The 23,711-nt window shown below is 29.1% G+C and overlaps 2 protein-coding genes across 2 annotated transcripts; both read left to right on the plus strand.

The window, feature by feature from the left end:
* The first annotated feature begins 7,515 nt into the window (after positions 1-7,515).
* LOC112680090 (zinc finger BED domain-containing protein 5-like) lies at positions 7,516-9,315 on the plus strand. The gene has a single exon (XM_025550087.1). It carries the CDS (start codon positions 7,516-7,518, stop codon positions 9,313-9,315), a length of 1,800 nt encoding a protein of 599 aa, XP_025405872.1.
* A 1,375-nt stretch (positions 9,316-10,690) lies between these two features.
* On the plus strand, positions 10,691-22,212 carry LOC112680091. Its single transcript, XM_025550088.1, has 2 exons — positions 10,691-10,938; positions 21,821-22,212. The coding sequence occupies exons 1-2, from the start codon at positions 10,691-10,693 to the stop codon at positions 21,882-21,884; spliced, it is 312 nt and encodes a 103-aa protein (XP_025405873.1). The 3' UTR covers positions 21,885-22,212.
* The last annotated feature ends 1,499 nt before the right edge of the window (positions 22,213-23,711 follow it).

Consider the following 23,711-nt stretch of genomic DNA (forward strand, 5'->3'; position numbering starts at 1 on the left):
CTTCTGAAAATAACAAACACAACAAAAAAATAATTAGCGAAATTGGTCTAGCCGTTCACGCTTGATGGCGCGACCAAGGGAAATATGGATTCATTTTTATCTATATAGAAGATAAAAGATAATTTATAATAATTAATTTTATCTTATTACTAAATAGTATTAATGTACATAATTATTTTTTATCGGTAAATGGTAAACAAAAACAAAACTTTAAACAGTATTCGGCGATTGTAAACTACACTCAATGCACAGGTAAACACAAAATTAAGAAATATCTTTAATAAATATAATTAATATTCAGTTCATTACCTACAGCTATATAATACATACGTATCACCAATAATAAATATAATATTATATTAATAATATAATAAAGTACATCAAATAAACAAAATTATAAAATATCTTTTTTATATTGTTATGACCATATATAAATAATAAACAAAAAAATTATAATTTTAAAAAGCTAAAAAAAAGCTAAACTAGGACATATAATAATATATTATTGATAAATATTGATAAATTGGTGTTTCATCATTAATTTTGGGGAAAGCAGGGTAGTTACATACGAGAGGCAAAACCGTATGATGAGGTTTTTTTGAACACCGAATTAAGACAAAAAAAAAGATTGATGTTTATTTCTTCATGGCCATATGTTTTTTTATTATGGATGAATATTAACCTCATTTGTGATAAATTCCCGTTCAAAGTCATGTTATCCAAAAATATGTATAATCATTATATTTCATATATTATCATTAAAAAATGTTATAAATCATTTTGTACGGTGAAAAAAAAAAAACCACGTCAAATTACATAATTAAATAAGTACAGATTATTTAATAATATAATTTGGATAATATTGCTTATACTTTTACTTAATTGTCGTTAATTTAAAACCACCTACTGTGGTTCAAAACCGTTAGGGCGAAACTGTACGTCATACGGTGTTTCCCAAGCGTTTTATACGGAGCTATATTATTATGTGTTATAATTTACTTGATAACTTTTTATTCAAGATGGTTCGTAACTATGTGCATGAAACAAATCGTCTATTGTGGGATGAGAGTCCAATGTTGTTTGCTATTAAAGTAGTGATTGATGACAAAATGAGTTACATTAAACTACTATGATGTGCCTCATTCAACATTATTATTACCATATATTTAAAAATATATTGTTAAGCTACACTATGTGTACAAGAAGTAAGCACTAATATTATCTTAAAAAGAAATTAAAATGTTCCTTTAATAAAATTAAATTATTTGGCTTTAAATATTGACAGGTAGGTTATTATGTTTTATATATTATATAATATTTTATTTTAAAGTTCAACGTTTATTTTATTATTTAGTTTACATGAGTATTTAATCATGTTTTATTCAAATGTTATTTAAAAAGTTTGTTATGTAAGTTATGTTTATTATGTAGTCTGTTATACATGATAAAAAACTACCTTAATTTAAAGTTAATAATATAATAGCAAAAAAAAGCGTATATTGAGTTATTATATTATTGTGTTTTAATAAAAAAAATGCAATATTGTGTATCACTGATTTTAGATATTTTAGATCATAAAATAATCATACAGTTTTGGCCCAAAGCTAATACGGTTTTATCTCACCTATGGGGCAAAATCGTATTTTTATGTATTTTCAAAATCTGGATTTTTTTTAAGTTTCTGTTAAGATTTTATAACAATTCTTTAATAATTTTGAAGCCAATAATATTCGTAATACTGTTACTAAATCCAAATTAAAATTATAAAAACTTTGTAGTTTTTAAAATGCTTAGAAGTTGGTAATATGGTTATGCCCTTCCTTCTTGCCTTATTTATTAATTAATTTAACTAGTTTACCGTTGTATTAAAAAAAAAAAAAAAAACATTTAACATTCGTACAAATAATTTTAGAAAAAACTTCTCAAAAGAAGAAAAAATATTGCACTCTATAAACTGTGATGCTTATCGACAATTATGGCTGCTTTCCGTTCTAAATACGGTACACATCACATAATATTACTTAGATATTCGAATCCAATAATGATGTATTCACAACTGACCCGATACGTTACCTCGATCACCACTAATACACAATTTAATCAAAACTGCATTTGTCCTCGACTTCTAAGGCTTTTCTCAACAAGACGAAGAAAAATCAAACCATTTGGTACATTATTTGCTACCTTGCAATGACTAAGACAGAGAGTTAAACTGAAACCTAGGTACTCTTTCCTAATTATAACGTAGTAGGGTGTGAGCAACCGCTTTGAAGTGACATTAAGCCCGCTCTAATACCGGTGATTTATGCGAAGAATGTCGCCAATTTTTCAATGCTCAATAAAAAATTAACATCATTCACGGGTATTGACGATTGTTCGTTTACGTCCAAACCATCATTTCCAATAGTCTGGCCCAAAAATCGCATCACCTACGGTAAAATAATTGATTACTAAAAATCGATACCTACCGATGCAGAATTACAATCTTTTCGACCGCATTGCAAACGCCAATACAAGGTAGTAATTAGAAATTGCCATCGTCTAAAAATTATTGCTACCGATATTTCAGAACTTGGACACTCGGTCACGCGCATTGTCAATAACAGAAAGAGCCATCGCCACTTATCACTGTTCCGTGAAGAACTGGCTCTTATTGAAAACGGCCAAGAAACCTTTAAGATCGATATACCGCTCCATTCTACTGTGGTTGAAACCACACGCATAACAAAAGAGTCCGCCTCGATTCCACACGTGTCAAGCATATGGCCATACGTTTAACAACTGCAGTTAACAGCCTAGGTGCATTGGATGCTGCGAAGATCGTTGAACTGAATAGTGCACCAAATATCGTGGCTCCCGGCCAGACGTGCACTGTATACTATAACTGAGTAAAGGACAACGACTAACCACTATTGTATCTCATTGTTACGTCAACGGTTATAGTGTCAATCAAGGTACTTCATTAAACCCTATACTGTTTTTATTATAAATTAACTGTATACCTGCCTCAATAATAAAAGGAAAATTTTGCATGTTTGTCGATTGTATAGCACTTGTACATTTTATTATTTAAGAAGATAATTGGGAACAATTGATACAAACTGTCGAAATCGACTTACGGTACATCTACGACTGGATGGAAAAAAACATTTGTTATCACTTAACACAAATAAATTGTTTTGCGCGCTTATAGTATCAGTTCGTTCACAGGTACCTGTTGGATTTAACTTTATAATACATCTCTTTATAATACGTCGATTTGAGTTTGTTAAATTCGTATCTTTAAAGTTTTTACCGAAAATGTAATAAAAAACACAATAATATTAAAATTGACTTCTAATAAAAATTATTAGATATTTAAAAAAAAAAATTGTTTACCTTGGATTTAACCTACTGCCTTTATTTTCCCGGGACCCAATTTACTCAGAAAAGATTATTTAGGACCCAATTTACTAACTTCCTACATATGTACAAATCCTATATGGAATTTGTATGACAAATTGCAGTTGCAAACCAATTCAAATGGTATTACCTATTAAATATTTATGAGGAGACATTAGATTTTAATCTGAAATGGTCAAAACATACACAGAATATCGAAAATAAAATGCAGAACGTAACTGTTTTATACAAAATTCGATTTCTTAATTTAAACAACTATAAAATAAATATACATGACATTATGTAGTTGTATTATATTGTATAGCATAACATGTTGGGGGGGGGGGGGAAGTTCGAATAGAACAGACAGTATTTCATTGCATAATACTCAAAAAATTATAATATAAGTAGCCTACTTCTTATCATTAAAATACCCATCAGAAGAATTATTCAACCATACTAATATATTATTTGTTTATACATTATATTAGACATACTTTAATAATATTTATACAACACCACACGCTTAATTTTCAAGAAATAATAAACAATAGAACAGGAAAAAAAAACAGCAATTATTAATAAGTTCGAAAAATTCCTCCAATTACACGAGGAAACTATATTCAATAATTTAAATAATGAAGTAAAGAATTTAAAATAAAAGCGTTTATGTGAAAGACGATGTAATAATACCAATCATATAATTTATGAAAATCAGATAAGAAAATCAATCAGTTAGATAAATTTATTGAATGAAATTTACTTGATGAAAATTTTTACATAAATAAAATTATAAAAAGCAAATAAATGTTTAAATAAAATATCTTATCTTTATATAACGCTGACGTTAATTTTACTATCGAAATATTTATTATTATGTTAGGTTTTAGTTAAATCATATTTTGATTTTATGATAATTTAATTATAAATCAAATTATATGTCCATGAACTTAGTATACCAGATACGAACTATAGCTATTATTAATAAAATTTATGAATTGTATTGTAATTGATTTGGCTGGAATAAATAAATAAATATATACTCTAATGCACAAACAACATCATGCAAAAGTTGTACATTAAAAAAAAAACTGACAAAATACATTAATAAACTCAATTAGGTATGACTTCAAATTCAATATGTTCCCAGTACGTCGTCACGTAACCAATACAATCTCGTACGGTCCATTATATACACCAGTATAACAGCCGCCAAATTAACATTGAACAATATCCGATTCAATGTCAAGAATTTTAAACAAACGCAAAACCTTATTAAACACTTTAATCTCTCTACTTACCGCCCTATTAAACAAACTCACAACATATACAATAATAGACAATTATTTCAATGTCAATATTATATCCACAAAAAAACATATCAGAATTATCATTATCTACATTACATTCCTTTACTATATTTTATATCGGTGTCACTGGTTTCCGCCAAAAATTAGCTTTCCGTTTTCCGCCAATATCGTTTTCCACCAAATTAAAAAAAAACGTCATTCCTTTTTCCGCCAATTAAAAACTATAGGATTTTAAAGTTTGGGAACCCCTTAAAGTAAGTATTTAATGATATTCTTTTACCAATTAAAAAAATAACCAATACAAATATTATTATGAATTTATGAAAGAATACCACAAAATGAGTCTATTGTAAAAATAATTGTATTACTCAATACTAATTATTAATTATAATAAATATAAAACATTTATTTGAATTGTTTTGATAACAACATGTCGTTGCACCTTAACAACATGTCGTTACACCTTTATTCATTGCCTACATTTTTTATTTACACTTCATTTAGCATAATAGTTTGATATCAGTTTTACGAACTCGTATCTACTTATTTCATCTTTTTGGTATTTTAAAATTAATTCTTCATTTCGTTTACGATTATCACTAATATTTTTTCTCGGTGTTTTACATTTATTAATACTTTTTAAAGTAATATACACGTTTGTTTGAATGTTTTCTATAAGTACAGTTATCCATAGTATTATAATATATTATGTGGTGTTTGTTTATAAAAATTGTCTTTGAATATAAAATGAAAACGCGTTCGTTGTCCGAGTCAAACTTGCTGATAATGCAGCCCATAGTGATGGAGGGTAATTACAATCGTCTCCTATGTAATTATCTACCAAATAGTCAGAGTATTCAGTAAATAAGTCATTATCAAGACGATCACTCATAAAATCATATGAAAAACAATCTGAAAACAAACAAAGAACCTGCACATTAAGAAACAAAATACCAAAAGTGTGTCGAAACCATTTGCCAATTTCGGAATTTGTATCTTTATATTCGTTTGATAAACCAAGAGATTGTATTTTCCTCCAGCATGAATTAGTCAAATTAAATCTACAACCAATTATGTTACTTTCCGGCTAAACTTCATTAACTACATTTGTAATATATATATAGCTTTTTCGTAATCAATAGTCACATTTTCGAAAACGAACGATTTCCTAATACAAATGTCGCTGGTTATTAGATTCACAAGGGCGCCCATATACAATTCTCAAGGGGGGGGGACAACATTTTATAAAGTTATAAGTAATACATTTATTTATAAATAATATCTAATGATTATTATTTATTATTTTTATCATAAGATAATTTAACATTATATTATTCTACGATAACACTAAATAATGTCACACATTGGCAATGTGCTTGTATAAAAATACCCATTCCGTTTCCGTACTTCTTTATTAAATATATATATATATATATATATAATTTTATATAAATCTGTGATTATAAATAAAATATCATGATTGACGGTTGTACACACACACACACACACACACACACACACACACACACACACACACATATATATATATATATATATATACCGTATTTGTGGCAATACACAATATTTTAAGAATTGATAACTATCCATAGAATAGAAAGGAAAAAGCCTGTTGTTATTTATAGCTGATAACCTGATTTGCCAAACTAAATAAACCGATTTTTCATCAACAGATTACAAACATTCATACTATATTAAATTAAATTTTTAAATTATATTTAAATAAATAGATTCTGATCATAGTTAACAATTTTTCAAGATTTTTGACATTTTCCAGGGGGGGGGACATGTCCCTCCCTTGCCCCCCATATGGGCGCCCTTGCAGATTCACATAGGTTAATCAAACTCATTCACCTATTGAATTCAAAATATGGTAGTTCGATTTGCACATGTACCAATCGTACAGAGAAAAATCCGCTTACAAGACTCACTACACCGATTAAAGGTATCATTTGGCAATTAAATAACTATACATTTGATAGATTTATTTCAATAATCAATTAGGTAATCATTAAAACACAAAAAAGGATAATAAGCAACTATAATAAAATTAAAATTTTTTTATAAAACCAGTACATTATTTTATTATTACGCACACACATCATATACACGAATTTATTACATGCACTTATCTTTGTTTTACTTGGCTGAAATCTAAATAAATATTTTAAAATAAATTAAATACTCAATAAAAAACATTTGTATTTTCGTATTTTTTTTTTTTTTACATCTTTCTTCTTCTCGAGTAATGGATTCCCAAAGTGAATCTAATCACTGACAGATACGTTCTAATTCAGCGGTTCCCAACCTGGGGGTAATTACCCCCTAAGGGGTAAAAACACGATTTTTTGGGGGGTAAAAGTAAAACTATTTATTTGTATTTTAAGTACTTATTTTACTCATGTGTATTATGACTGTAAATGAAATTGTATAATATAATATTGTTGTTAATAGTTTTGGGAAATACCTTATCTTATGTCCTAATGACACTGATAATTTTATTACCTTCAAATAATACTGAGAATATTACATTATATTGAATTTCCTGGAATTATTTTTGTTGTACAATTGTCAACACATTTTATATTCTATTTATCTATTTACTATTATTATAAATATATAAAATGATATCGATATTTAATTTAATGGTTTTAATCTTTTAACCATCAGTCAGTCGTTCACTGTTTGTTCATTAGTGTACTTGTCTGTGCCGTCCACTGAATATCGATCAGTATTGTCGATTTTCTAATTATTTTGACGTAAAGTAAAAGTTGGATTTTAATAATTTTCCTTTGAATCAGGAACCATGTCACAGGGGAAAAAACGGTCATACAAAGAAGCTTTTCTACAATGGGGATTTACTAAGTTTGTTGATAAAAGTGTCGAGAAGCCTCAATGTGTTCTGTGCAACAAAGTTCTCACAACAGAAAGTATGAAACCAAGTAAATTAAAAGAACATTTTGAGAGAAGTCATTCTCAGTTTGCAGAAAAAGATATTGCATTTTTCAAACGTAAAGAATATGCATTAAAAAATGCACGTATGGATTCATCCGGTTACTTTTTTAAGTCAACTGAAGCTGGTCTTGAAGCTTCGTATTGCATCGCTCTTCGAATCGCGAAAAACAAGAAACCTCATACAATTGGAGAAAATCTCATCAAACCGTGTATACTAGATGCAGTAAAACTTGTTCTTGGAGAGCAACATGTTGAAAAGATAAATAAGATATCACTTTCTAACAACACTATCAAAAATCGTATCGAGGATATGAGCAAGAATATTTTGGACACAGTGCTCAATGAAATAAAGTCAAGTCCTTTCTTCGCCTTACAGTTAGATGAGTCGACCGACGTTGCATCTTGTTCCCAGCTACTTGCCTATGCTCGATACATAAAAGGTGACGACTTAAAAGAAGAATACTTATTCTCAGAATCACTGAGTACTACCACACGCGGTGAAGATGTTTTTCGGACAGTGAAAAATTTTATTGATGAAAATGAGCTGCAGTGGTCGAAGTTAATAGGTGTCTGTACAGATGGAGCACCAGCCATGTTGGGCATTCATTCTGGTTTCCAAACATTAATGAAAGAAGTTGCTCCATTTACATTATTTACCCACTGCATTATCCACCGTTATGCTTTGGCAATGAAAACTCTTCCACCTGATTTAATGGACACATTTACTCATGTAGTGAAAATTGTTAACTACATCCGAAGCAGTGCGACAAATACAAGAATTTTTAAGGACTTATGTAATGAAATGGGAGGAAAATTCGACGTCTTGTTGTTCCACACAGAGGTACGTTGGTTGTCGAGAGGTAAGGTGTTGCACCGAGTGCTTGAGCTCCGAGAAGAAATTGCTTTGTTTCTAGAAAGGAAAAAATCAGGGAAGGTAAAGGAGAAAGAGTTTCACGCTCAAATAACAGATAATGTATTTATTTCTAAACTGGCATATCTTGCGGATTTCTTCGGAGAAATAAATACGCTTAATCTCAGTTTGCAAGGAAATATGACGAATATTTTAACTGCTCAAGATAAGGTTGCCAGTTTTCTTCGTAAATTGCAACTTTACCAACGCAGAATTGATGTCGAGGACATTTCAATGTTCCCAGAACTAACAATGGTGCTCGACGAAAGAAATGAAAAATGTTCATTCACAGACCAAATAGCTCTTCACTTATTATCAGTAGTAGATTCAATCAGTAAATATTTTCCAGATTTAAAAAATCGTCAAGTAAATGCTTGGGTGCTAAGACCCTTTTCAGTGGATGAAAATGTATTTCCAGATACTGAAATTGAAACCAAATCACAATTTTTAGGACTTCGTGAAAACAACACACAGAAAATAGATTTTGAAAACACACAACTAGCAACATTTTGGCGAAAAATTGGTGGAGAGTATCCATTATTATCAGAAAAAGCCTTGAAAATACTGATCCCCTTTTCCACAACGTACAGGTGTGAAAGTGGATTTTCAACAATGGTAACAATGAAAACAAAAGCAAGAAACCGATTAAACTTGGAACACGACCTAAGATGTGCATTGGCCGAAACTGAACCGAATATTAAAGAAATTGTTAGAAAAAAGCAATATCAACCGTCTCATTAATGTTCATTGCTGTTATTCATAAGTCGTAATAAATTAATAAAAACTCTTATTTTCTTTGTTTGAAAAAATAAAATAAATTATAATTATCATCATAATATATATTTTGTTTTGTTTTTTTTACTCACTTTTTTTTTGGGTCGGGGGTATTTGTTAATATCTAACCTGACTTATGGGTAATAGTCTCAAAAAGGTTGGGAACCGCTGTTCTAATTGTATTCGAAATGTGGGCAGCGAAACGTGTCAACGACTGATAATCTTATTTTACCTTTCACGTCTTATACCGACTCGAATGTAATTCGAATTTTGCGAATCGCTAATCATTACGATCTTCCGTCAAAACGTTTGATGTTCTCCATTAGTTTCTTTCGCCACCATGATAATATTGTATTTAATTATCATCACTGTTACACGTTTTATTCGCTCTGATATACTCGTAAATATAATATTTTATTCAAGGGAAAATATATACGATCAATTCCACGAAATCGTATGATGTTCCAGAGGATTCCAATGAATGTGTAATACATTAAACAAATTTGCATCCTACATCCTGTTTACTTTTTCAATAATTATCGATTTTTTTAATACGGTGGACATAGTTCATTATAATATTGATGGTATAATGAAATATTGTGCACATATCACACTTTTTCCATATAATAAAAGAAGATAATGTATCAATTCATAAAATATATGTTGAACATCGGAATATACTTTTTAGAATACGTGTATATAAAATTAAAATATCATTCAATCACTGACCGATTAGCGCATAGCCAAAACGATCGATTGGTTTTAAGGAAATTCATCGATTATAATAATAAATATGCAAGGCAAGAAAGGCATTTTTGAAAATCATGGTTTTCAAGGATTGAAACGGCTTAGAGCACTAGTCAGGTTGTATACCTCTTGGTTTTATTTTGTTTAATGTGTTCGTTTTAATAACTATTGATCGAGGTATATGTATACTATGCAAATGAATATTGTTTAAATAAATTAAAATTAATGGGACCCGTATAAAAACAAATGGTCACAGCTGATCGACTCATACGAGAATGTTTTTGTAACTATGATACGGATCACTAACATATACCGTAGCGTTTCGTACAAAAGAGCAACAAAATTTGTGTTTTCGTGAAAATACGATCGACTTTGGTCGTCTGTGCATGTTTTATCGGTCGTATTTCTTATCATATCACCAGTAATCCGTTCGTTCATCCGTAGAACAACATTCTGCGCGACTACCGCAGTACTCGTGTCCTCCATCCTGCAGGGCTCGTTGATGAAATTCTCCATGGATGTTTCGAGTAGCATCCTCATGACTTGAAAATTCGTTACGTCGGTCATCTTACCCGTCCGAGATCGGTCTTCCACGATGCAACGGTTATCTTTGGTCGTACAAGACGGGCTTGTTGACCATCGAATCGCATCCATTAACACGTCCGACCACGTTTCGTGCAATCAGTCCCTCTGTGGTTGTGAAGCATCGGAATCATTACCAGTTGAAGAGAAGACCAGAGTGTCTTTCATCCTGCAGGACTCGTCGACAACGTTTTCACAGGCGTATCGAGTAGTACAATTGGTAACTGGACATCAGTCGACTCACCGTCATTGCAGACACAGGTACCTTAATTATTTATTTTTGTCCTTACGGACGGTGATTATTATCATTATCTTCAGTTTTTTGATATCCAATCACCACTGCAGCTCGTTCTGACATCGGAAATCTGCTTTACCATTGTTCGGTACCCGACCAATGGGATTCGACCGACGTTCGAAGCATATTCATATTTTTTTGGATTCTTACGACGCTTATATCCAAAAGTTTTTTGTTGTTGTCAGATTCTATTTCACAGTTCTCTTGTTTCGCAACCGACCCTTGATGTATCCAATCTCCCCGTAACCAGATTGCGATCCACGCATAATTCACCGTCATCGCGATTTCCATACACCATATTATTGCAAAATTGGTAGCGTGTGGTCATTTCGATTCTATAAGTGTTCTTGTGTTGCTGGACGGTCGGAGAGAAAATTTTCCGTTTGGCGAATGAAATTGTTCGACGCTTTTGCCTTCGTAAAATTTTTTTTCTTACGAGCAACGTTTGATCTGATGCGTGTTCTGATGTAGTACGGTTTTTAAGATTTTCAATACAGATGCAATCTATACGTCAAGTGGATTGAACTTAAAATCCATTATCATGTTAATTTTCCCGCACATCATTATGCTATTTGTCTTCATCGTAAATATTGTTGTTTACACTGTTTTATGTAATGATTATTTTGACGATGATGGCGTGCTGCATATTACGTACTATTATCGATCACATTCTGCGTATTTGCCAATATCCATGCATTTTTTCAATGATTAAGTAATCAATCGATAAATCAAATGACTGTATGACAAATAATCTCTCTCGTTAATTTTCAAAGTTCAACGTGATATTGACGCTTGCATTTCTTATAAAATCTATGTATACTTTTTGTGCAAACGCATTGATGATTATGGCACAGGAAGAAAAAAACATTCTAGATATTAAGTTTTGTAAGCTCACAACGGTTATATCGTCTCCAAAAAATATATATCATAAACGACAAAATCGCCCAAAAATAAGTAGTTTTACTCAGATGGAAAACTTTCTTACTCCAATAATCATATTTATATCCTCACATATTATCAACGACGCTCCGAGTTCCAAAATAATGGTCTGTGACAAAAATATTTCTCTAGGTTTCAAACACAGACCTCGAATTTCACCTTCGGACAGCTGCACATTTTTGCTGAGTCACACACACTTCTAACAATCCCAAAATGATTTTATCAATTGGTTACTGTCGTCTACTGTTCAGTATCGATTGACAACTTTGCGATTCGTGAGAGATTCTTAAGCGGTAAGATCTTGCGATAATGTTAGGCCGATGTACATGGTACGAGTGAGTTGCTCGCCAGAAACTATGGTGTACACCAAAATTACCGACATCACATATTTATCATGTTAGTCGAAGAAATCTTCAACGTTGATGGTAATATAAATAATGATTTATTTGTTTGCTTTTAAGTTTCCTATATTTTTCTTGTTTGTGAACAACATTTTTTATGATGCAATTACATATGTTTTGAATATTTTGGTTTGTATATCATTAATTGTAATAAGTTGCTATATTTTTATCTCAAAAAATTCTAATTGATAAAAACTATTGATAATTATTAATATTAACATTTAAATTGTAAGTAATATTTAATTAGAAATACAAATTGGTCATAACATTCTCGGGCGTTACTTATGAATTTATTTATACTCGTAACTACGATTGGGAAATAAAATAAAATTATGTTTGTTAAAATTAATTTCAAACTCATAGTTTTCATAAAAAGATTAGCTTTTTGGTGTTAAAGACAACAAGAATTTCATCTGGGTCACGAATACGAAAAATTACTTTTCTTTCATTGATTAACTTGTGTTAGTAAAGTAAACTTTTGGTGGCGTTCCAAAGAGAATTGCCAGTGTTTATGAGTGATTTTATATAATTTTGGTGTGAATCTGATTTATATTTTCGTATGCAATTTTACTCGTATTTTTAATTTTTATATTAAGTTAAAATAGTTGGGTCATTCACTATAAAATTGGTTTTTCTTGCATTCGTACCCCTTCGGAAAATGTTAAAGCGTTTGAATATTATAATAAATCTGAAGTTAAAGTAAACGCTTACCAATGATTGCATTAAAAATACACAAATTGTACTTTAATAAATTTATCACATTTTTCATGATTTTTATTCATCATTATTTTAAATAATTTTATTACATCAAATTGCATAGTTTTTTTTTTTTTTTTTTTTTTTTAATCATTCGATAAGCGTAGTTCGTGCATTCATATCTTATTATATTTGAATTTCACTGGTTATTATTGCAACGATTTATATTGTTGAAACCATAAACTTTATGAAGCGTGTAAGAAACCTATCACAGCTATTTAATATTATATAATGTATTATATTTGTAATCCACTATCTCACGGAATCGTTGATACTCCTGAAATCCAGTAACATTTTGCCTGCAAAACACATAGTTTAAAGATCGGCCGAAAACCTAAATATTCTTCGATCGACATTACGGTATACTTTCGGATAAAAGTACTCCGTATGTTATTTTATTTTATTAGAAAATAATTCGCTCCACAATGACATAAATAACACATATGATAATGATACGTTTCCCGTTGATAACACATATTTATTAAGTTAACAATAGTCTCTACATCAATTACAATTGTACAAAATTAAATTAAACCAATACATGATAATGCTATCGAAACGATTTTAGAACAAAATAATTTTCCGAATAATGTTGCTCATGTAACTACCGATACATATTATTCACAAACTATGTACGAAAAACGCTCTGATCCTACAGCGAAATTATATTATACGTCTAAACATTTTGTGATGCTCGAAAAATCGGTTTATCCGTAAGTATATAGAATAATTACTATACGTGTTTCGTTCCCGTCAGTGGTCAGTGATACAACGCATACAACGATACTCTCTGTGATGAAATATTCCGGTATTAATCATGACATCATGCGCACCATATGTCTCAGTGTATAGTAATATTAATTGACTACTACTATCAAAGATGTACTATCAAAGATGATAAAAACAATAACAATAATAATAGTAATACATTTTTGCAAATTTTTTTTCAATCATATAAGACTCGCTCCATCGTGTTGTATTTGAAACAAAAAAATTTCGAACGTAATCGTAAATTCTAAGTTATTCAAAAGATTTCGGTAGCTGTAGGTGTATAACGAATTTATTATTTAAGTAAAAATAACATAACAGTTTAGTTGAAAAAAATAAAACCCTATAAAATATTCTCTCACAGGAGAAATGTTTGAAAAACACAAACAGTATTAGTTTTGATGCGCAAAATCGAATTCTTAAAATAACCATATGGAAAATCTATACGATATTGAACAATACTCGTTTTGCCACATTCGTGTTGTCACAAACTCTGTCACGATGCACAACACAAATTAATAATTAAAAGAAAAAAATATTAAAAATTAAATATATATATATTAATAAGAAAAGAAATAATAATAATAAATACAACAAAATAAATGTTGTTTAATAATGTTGATAATAATAATCACGAATTATTATTTTTGTAAAAATAATAATAATAAAAGAAAAGACAATAAAATTATTGTAAAAAAAAAATAAATAAATAAATAAAAAGAAACAAATGTCAAAAGACAAAAAATAAAACCACAAGTAAAAATGTAAAAGGCCACGAGGGCGGCAGAAAGCAGACAAACGCCGCCGTCGTTCTCGACGGTCGTCACACCGTCCGCGAACGCTTCGGGGCTCATCGCCGACTCCGAAAACTGGTTCGACTATCTATCGGGCGTCCCGATTGATAATCGAACGAATGGTGACACCAAGTCAAAGGAGTGTAACGGGTGAGATTGTTGTATCTCTGGTTGTATCACTAAATTATTGTACTTACGATTAAACTCAAATGTACGTGTTATCAAAATGAAAAATAAAAATGATTTTGCAATGTATATTCCACTCCATTCAAGTGTTACTGTTATTTGCGAAAGGTTTTCTAAAACTTATTATGATTTTTATTTTTTGAAGTGCAAATCATCGTTTATCGGTTGAAATTAAAACTCGAATAATGTTCATGGAATCAATTCAATTACAAATAAACCGTAAACAATTCATTTTCGATTTCAAGAAAAACTTTAAGAAAACGGTTTAGTTATAGATTATTAAGAATAACTCATTAATGTGATGGTTCCATAAATGATGAAGCTCAAATAAATCACAGTATCATGTAAGCTACCGTTTGGATCATGGAAGTGCATCAACAATTTCACTTTGCAACTGCACAACTTCTCAGATAAATAAACAATTGACTCGTATGGTACTATGAACATACACGAGTTTTCTCAGTAATTAAAAACTGAATTGCGAGAAAAAGTAAAATCTGAAGAGAAAAACGATGAGATCAACTAAAATACTGTTCACAAACAAAATAAAAATGTAATGACTTGAAATATTTGCTCTAAATCATTTATATTACATTTTAACTTGATACTATTAAAACTAACATGATATTTTATTTAATTAATTTCGATAGACATTTTAGCGAATATCGATCACTGATCATACTAATATTTAAAATTCTTATTATAATTTTAATTACTTTAATTTTATATTAACTCATAACTAAGTGATTACTATGCTTTATAACCTGTATAAGTCTTAGCATTTCAAAATAATATAGTAAACATTACTATGTTCGGAATTCTTTTCATGATGCAATTATTTGGTATAGCTTATAGTAAAATTTAAACTCTCCGAGAGACAATAAAGTTCCACTTGAAACAATAAAGCCCAGAATCGCATTAAGGCCAACAGAGAGACAATATATATTAATAAGATAAAATAATAATCTGGTGAATAACACCAGACTCTGAATATCGTTTGGACACACCAGAAAACAATAAGGCCCATTTTGCGACATCAAACGTTAAGATGTTAAGATTTTAAGTTTAGCAGGATTCAATCGTAAAAACAACGAGTATCATTATGGCCAGGTTTAAGACATTGAAGTTTAGAGATTATAAGAATAAAAGTCGGTGATAAGAAGTTAAATTAAGCACAAATTACGATTATGAATCTCTATGTAAAAAATAAATACCCACATAAGTAGAGCAGTAGACTAAACGTATTTGTTAATACGACAATTATTATTCATTCCTTGAATAAAATAGGTGAATTTTTAATATATTTCTGAATAAAAAAAAAATAAAAAATAAAAAATAAAAAAAATACTGACTATAATGGAAGGCTTACTGTATTTTTTCTTTCCTGCTACGTAAGTATATGTGCTAATTGAAAAACAAAACAACAAAATGGTAAGGAAAACCCTCGATTGCTGTATTTTGATCTTATACATTATTATTTTTCTAGCCAAGACTGGGAATAATATGTTCAAGTTCGAACAAGTTTTCGAACATTTTTATTTTACTCGATCATAAATTGTATTTTATGTACATATTCGATTATAATTTTCTCGAATCATGTTAAAATCAAATTAATTTTTTTGATATTTACTTTACAATACTCTGAAGGTGATTAACAATTCAGTGATTCGTGATTGAGAAATCAAAAAGGATCGAAAATTATATTTAAAAATTACATGTTCCGTAAAAAGAGCATTAAAGAGAAATTTAAACAATAGTAACGCACACTTGACAGACTGATTTTGTTATAATATTCATATTACCAGAAAGAAAAAAAACACATGGAAATGATTGAAATAGTTTTTTTAAATTTATTTATTAAATTATAAATGCAACCTTTACCTATGACAAAATAAGAATATTACCTAAAAATAACGAGAGTATGAAGAAAAATCAATTTAATTGAAAAAAGTATCCACCCACTGATAGCACTTTAATTTATAAAAATTTAATTTTGTTAAAGGAAATCACGACACCACTTGCGTTTTAGGCGTCTTGGGAGATTACCAGATATCGTAGCAGAGGCCAAATTTTGGATGAGAGGATTTTCGTGAAAATCAAGTCGATTGTAAAATATTTTATATAAGAACTTGGCTTCCTTATTGATTGTTTTATGTTTAAGGTCAGTATCAAATGTATGATTCGATACGTATGGAGAGCCATTTATGAGCTTACAGAGGAAAATATTTTGAAATGTTTCGATTTTATTTATATTACTTTTTCGCATTATCCCAAAACAGAACTCCAAATTTTTATTTTGGTCTTAGTACACATTCATGTACTAAGAGAATAAAATATTTAAGTTGGTATATTTATCATTATAAACGAAAATTTTGAACATGTGTAAGCGATTATTTAAGGCTAATCTTTTAATTCGAATATGATAGGCTCAAGTTAAACTTTGATCAAGTGTAAAATCAAAATATTTAAGTGTGGGGATTGAAATAATGAATCATTTATAGATTTTTATATTTCATTGGTTACACATAATTTATTTCCGTAACACATCACGTCAACTTGTAGTTATTTTTATTTTTTTTTAAATTTTAAGGCTACACATATTGTATCTCATGGTGATGCATATTCTGTATACCGTTTCATTATGTTAAACTTGTTAACATATTTTACAAGTTAGTATCTCTGAACATTTAATTTCCAAAACTTATCAAAACGTAAACTATATGTAAAAATTAAATAATAGATATGGTATATAATGTAATAAAATAAAATTCGAATTATTTATTTTTTCCGAGGATTATTCAAACTATCGCTAAATCGAATTTCACATGAATTCTCTAAATTTTAAAGTATCGAAAGTCTACTGTATACCAAATAAGACATTATTATTTTAATAACGACCTTCAGTAGACATTTTTCGTTTGACTTGTCGTTGTTTTCAAACATATACAAATAATAAAACTAACACAACAATGGATTACGGTACGCCCCGGCTTTTTTCTTTTTCATCATCACAACTCGTAAATACTACTACGTAAAAGACTGAAATAATCTCTGGATAGTTTTTTGAATGCGACGGTTCGTTATTTCTCTCAGAATCAAAGCACAATGACAGTATCGGCTTGAGACAAGTGAGCGAAGTAAGACTTTTTCAATCATTATTAATATTTTTATTTTTATTTTTTAAAACAAAGTGTCGTTTTAAATAAAATAATAATTTCAAATGCTTTAAAATAACTTTAAGAGTTTCTCGGTTAATGTGTTTTGATACATCAATGAAACGGTTACAGTATCCATATAATAAGCATTACAATAATTGAATTGAACGGAGAAGTAAAAATGTACCTATAGGACAATGAAATATTTGTTAATCACATCATTCGATTCTCGTAAACTTTGTCCAACATCGGATTTTATTTAATTATCTGTCCGCTTAATAGGCTGAATCGCAATATCAATAAAGACAAAAATAATAATAAATAGTACAGACAATAAAAAAGTATAATCAACAGGATAATAAATAAAAATAAAAATAAAAATAAAATAAAACTTACACAGATAGCAGACACACAACTAAACCTTGAGAAATAAAAGTTTTTATTGTTAATTAATTAGATAAACTAATTGAAAATCTGGGTCAACATTTACAACACGCATTATAGATGCACTATAAGTATGATTTTTCGAGAATAATAAGATATAGGAAAGGGAAAGTTTGATATTGGTTGATGAGTACAAAATTTATAAATGTCAACAACTTAAAACAAAGTATACGAAAGCCCACTACGACTTTAAGAGCTAACCAAAGAGCTCTGCAAATGTGTCGCAACGAAAAATATTAAACCTAGACAAATTAAGTATTCCGTTATTAAAGCTGCATCATTCAATAAACTCGTAAGAAACAGTATAATATACGAGTAAAAATATAATTAAAAAGAAGAAATATTTGTTTTTAAATTCAATCATTTAGTAATCCCCTATAGTTTTGATTAATTTCCAATATATTAGGACTATGAAAACGCTTATCACTGAATTTTTTGTAATGTGACGTCATTAGGTTGGATTTAAAACATTTTGAAAAATCGGGTTAAAACTCACAATATGAAATCGCATTGTCAATATCTCCACTTTCTTGGGAATTGCTAAGGTATTCGTTGTAACGATATAATGAATCTAAATGTTCCCTCAAATGGAAAGGTTTGGTACGTTCCAAGTTTATCCTTTATTTTCTTCTTGAAATAGAAAATATGAAAACATATAGATCACAAAATTGAGTTCGTTTCAAAAATGACTTAAGGTCGGATGCGGAGTATTTGTAACATTCTCTCGAACCGAAAAATTGTATACAACATGTAAATGGAATTAGGTACCGCATATGTTGTATTTTTATTAACATTTGACCAAACCAATAACTGAAGAGGTGAAGATTCTGTTAGTTTAAGCAAGCAATAATCTTTGGACTGCAACTTTTAAGTTCAAAAAGTTTGTTTGAGATCTAAGAAACTGTAAGTATACCAGTGTTGACGAGTATGCTGCTCTTGAACTCGATTTAAGTTATTGATTATGTTAAATCGAAATTTACATTAGACATATATAAGTAATATTACACAAAAACAAATGTTTTAAAATCGAAAGTCAGTTTATGTATTCGGAACAATGCCAAAATAACAGCAATGACAGAACATAATCATGACGGGTACTGCAATTACGAAGTTGTAAAGAGAAACGTAACGAAATGAATAATTATTGTAAAACAACGGGTGACAGTCGTTGAATGTCTTTTATTGCTATACAATAATTTCACATTATGTGTATTATAATTTCTTGACTTCATGAAATAAATGTTTTTTGGGTTATTACATATTGCAGTTGGCATGATGAAAATACGTATTGGTATTTTCAATATGCTTTTCATGTGACACTTTTAACTGTATTACAATTCCTATTCAGAAACTACAATTGTACATATTAATAGGTACATCAATAGCAATACAAAAATTTTATTACGTAAATATATTAAACATAATATATTATGTATTGAATTTCATTACTTTCGATACAGCATTAGAGTCAAAATCAGTGATGGGAATTGTTCGACCATTCGAATATATCAGTATTCGATTCTACAATACAATACGTAACGAAAATTATTCGTCTAAGTTTTCATGCAACACAAAACGTTTAATAATAATAGGTATTGTAGCATCGAATACTGATATTCGAATGTTCAAATACTCAAATATTCGAATATACATTACATCTCTAGTCAAAACTAAATAAGTCGATTAACGTGAAGAATCCAGTCATCTGCAGCTGTATATACCTACCATTAGGATAATTATTTGTGATTTTACATTTCAGCGCTTAACGTCATAAGACATAACGTTATAAAACGTAGAAGCATCGAAATGATAAAATACATTACATAATTCAATATAAATTACTGGGGTTGCATGAATTTAATAAGATATTTTATTTAAAATTAATTTATTTATACCTCAACATTAATAATAATGCTGTTGGTCTGAAGTATTTACTATTTAAGTATTATTTTTTTAATAGAAGAGCCAACATTTAAATAGCTCAATAATTATAATTTCCAGTTCCCTGCCGTTTCAGATTTTCAACATAACAAAAATGAGTGAAGGTCTGATTAATGGTTTTACATAAATATTTTTAAAACAGTGAAAAAACATTCGTAGTAAAAATAATTAGGAATGCTATTTTCATAGTATGTATATCATTTTTTTCTTGATTTAAATAAAAACTAAAAAAAAAATTTCAAACACAATAAGTTAATATGGTGATATAAATAAATAACAATAAAATCATTAAAATACATAACAATAAAAGACTAATCATTATATACAAATATTAATCAATTATTTCTACTCCCTCAGAGTTAATTGTTTACCAAATATTATTATGTCAAATAGGTATGAATATATTGCTGTTAAAATATCGAAATATTATAATCGATCTTGAGTTTTTAAAATTTGCAAATAGAACATTGTATGCAGTGGCGTATACAGAAAATATTTTCAGGAGGGGCTACTATGGACATAATTAAATTACCACTGCTATCTAAGAATTACTAACAAGACACAGTAGGCACTTATCTACATTTCATTTACAGAATGCCCCAAAATGATTTAACGTTGGACGCAAATTCTAAATAAGCATAAAGCAGCATTAAAATATAACATACGTTTAAAATAATTTTTAAGTTTTTTAAAATATTTCGGGGGGGGGGGACTGTAGCTCACTAAGCATCCCCCTTCTATATACGCCACTAACTGAATGTATGAACAGATTAACAATAAATAGTTTTAAAACATAATTAGTTCAACATAAGAGCTTTAGTAACCCCGTAGAGTGAATAATATTGCTGATTTTTGGTGATATTATGAATTATTCCTAAATATGAACGATCTGAACTTATTATTCATTTAGAAAACTGCTTTGTTGCTCTAAATATCAATAAACGCCAAGTAGAGTACTGTAACATTTTATCGCCAGTTCGTTCTTCTTTAATTTTCATTCTCAGTACTAACACAATATTAGGTATCTCTTACTAATGGTCCGGTCGAATAGTTTGGGCTTCTTTTTTTTTTTTTATTTAACAAAAATTAAATTAAAATTATTACCTCTTCAACAAAGCCAGAAGAAATTTTAAAATGTTTAATTTTCAGAATATTGTAGCGATTTTTCTCGTTCGAACAATACATTGAAATTCATTAATTGTTCTTTAATGTTTACGATGTCAGCAATATGGTCCTACGAGCTACGAGATCCATCAAATATATTTTGGTCTTAAAATAATTCAATGGTAGTTTCTTTTCTATTCCGTTCGTCTAAATAAAATATTGATGCCCTGATTGATCAAATACATTTCTCAAAACGTACACCTTATAATTTCGCACTTTTGTGTTCAGCACGGTGATGAGTGTTTATCTCGAGATCAGATTTTAATTGCACTTTTCATCATCGGTTTTTTTTTTCTTCAGGTGCGAGTCTATCACCCGGAGACCAAAGTGGTCACGAAAAATCTTAACAAGTTTACAAGTTTAAAGAGGCTGTGAAAAATTTCGTGCCCACGGTTAGATGGGTTATGCGTTGATGGCGAAAAATCAGTTGTCAAACTGTTTGAAGTTCATACAAAACCCGTGCTAAGACAGCTTGGAGAACATCAAAATGAATAAATGTCAACAACTCAAAAATAATTACATAAGGGCCCATTACTACAGCTGTAAAAGCTAACCGTATAGCTCTATGAGTATGCAAATATCTCACAAAGAAAAATATTGCACTCAGACTAGTGACACGATTTACAGTTACACAATTACACAATGATGTTGGATTTTCAGATTAAAAATCAGAATCTTGATATTATACAAATATTTCGCATGAAGATGACTACTTTTTTTTTTTTTTTTAATAAAGGCAAATAAAAAAATAAAAATAAAAGATGACTATTACATGAAGGTTATCATATGGTACCTAATATTATTTTGAGTGGTCGTTAGATTTTTTTGTACATTATTAAATAATTTTGAATTTGTTTTAATGTCATAGTTATTTGAATAATAATCTATGTTATAGAATTATTTAAATTAGAGATCGATAAATCTCTCAAATATCAGAAAATATATTTGTTTCTCATGGTTACAGTAAACGATTAATATTTTAGATTAAATAACTAAATTTTTTAGTTATGTCAATTTGCCACGAAACTCCAGTAGAAAGTCTTATGTTTCTACCTTCTGGAATTTCACATATATCTTTTGATAATACATTTTTTTTCTATACAATGCAATGTTGATTTTTATAATAAAATAATGTATTTATGCAATCTAAAAAACAACCAAATAAATGTTATGTCTAATACAATTTGTAATATAGGTTGTACTGAGGTTCTTAAATATTTTAGCTAGTAAGTAATTACTAACTAAACTTACTCAGATACATAAGAGTCTGATAACATGGTCTAACAAGGTTCACCTGACACTGTTTAATTAGATAAACATCTTGAAATCTACAATGTATAGAGATTTCAACATGCTATTACCAATCAAAGTACAGTATTTTGTATTGATAATTGACTGTATTTTAGTTTGTTAAAAGTAATAGGATTTTAATTACATTTTCATCTAAGTGAATCATTTAATTATTTTTTAAAAATTGTATTATTGTTTTAAAATATCTTCTTTATATATTCAAATAGTTTTATGTGAATTATATTGTCGATAATTGGTTATAATTTATTAATATAATGATCATATGGGCGCACCATAGCTCCACACGAATAAAATTATTTTGTAAATCCGCAACTCCGCACAGTCAAAAAAATTAACGTACCGTGGCTCCGCATTCTAAAAATATTTTTAACATCGAAAGTCCGCATGGCATAAAATTGTTTGAAATATCGAAAACATTGGAGCTCCACATTTATCAATAAACCTATTAGATATCACTATAAAATAGTTAGAACTAAACAAAAAAAACCAATATGGAATTTATAAATAAAAACATAGAATTATATAACGACGGCCAATTGATAGAATACTGATTGTTTTTTTTCTCAAAATTTTAAATTATGTACAAAAATGATGTGTGAAGTTAAGGTGTTAAAAAAAATTATACGCGGAGTTGAAGTGTAAAAAAAAAACCTTGTATACGGAGTTTAGGTGATATATTACAAAATGGCCACGATGCATAAGCAGTTACGGTGCACCGGGTTATATTATCTACATAAACATTTTATTAAATTGTATTGTTTTGAAAAACTAAAGATACTATGACTGAAATTCATCAAGTAATTCCAGTAGCATGAGAATATATCAATAATATTAAAATAATAAAATTAATACTTACCTTACAACTATAATATAGCTATAA

This window comes from Sipha flava, unplaced genomic scaffold, assembly GCF_003268045.1.
Source record: "Sipha flava isolate LNK unplaced genomic scaffold, YSA_version1 173_pilon_pilon, whole genome shotgun sequence".
Classification (NCBI taxonomy): Eukaryota; Metazoa; Arthropoda; class Insecta; order Hemiptera; family Aphididae; genus Sipha; species Sipha flava.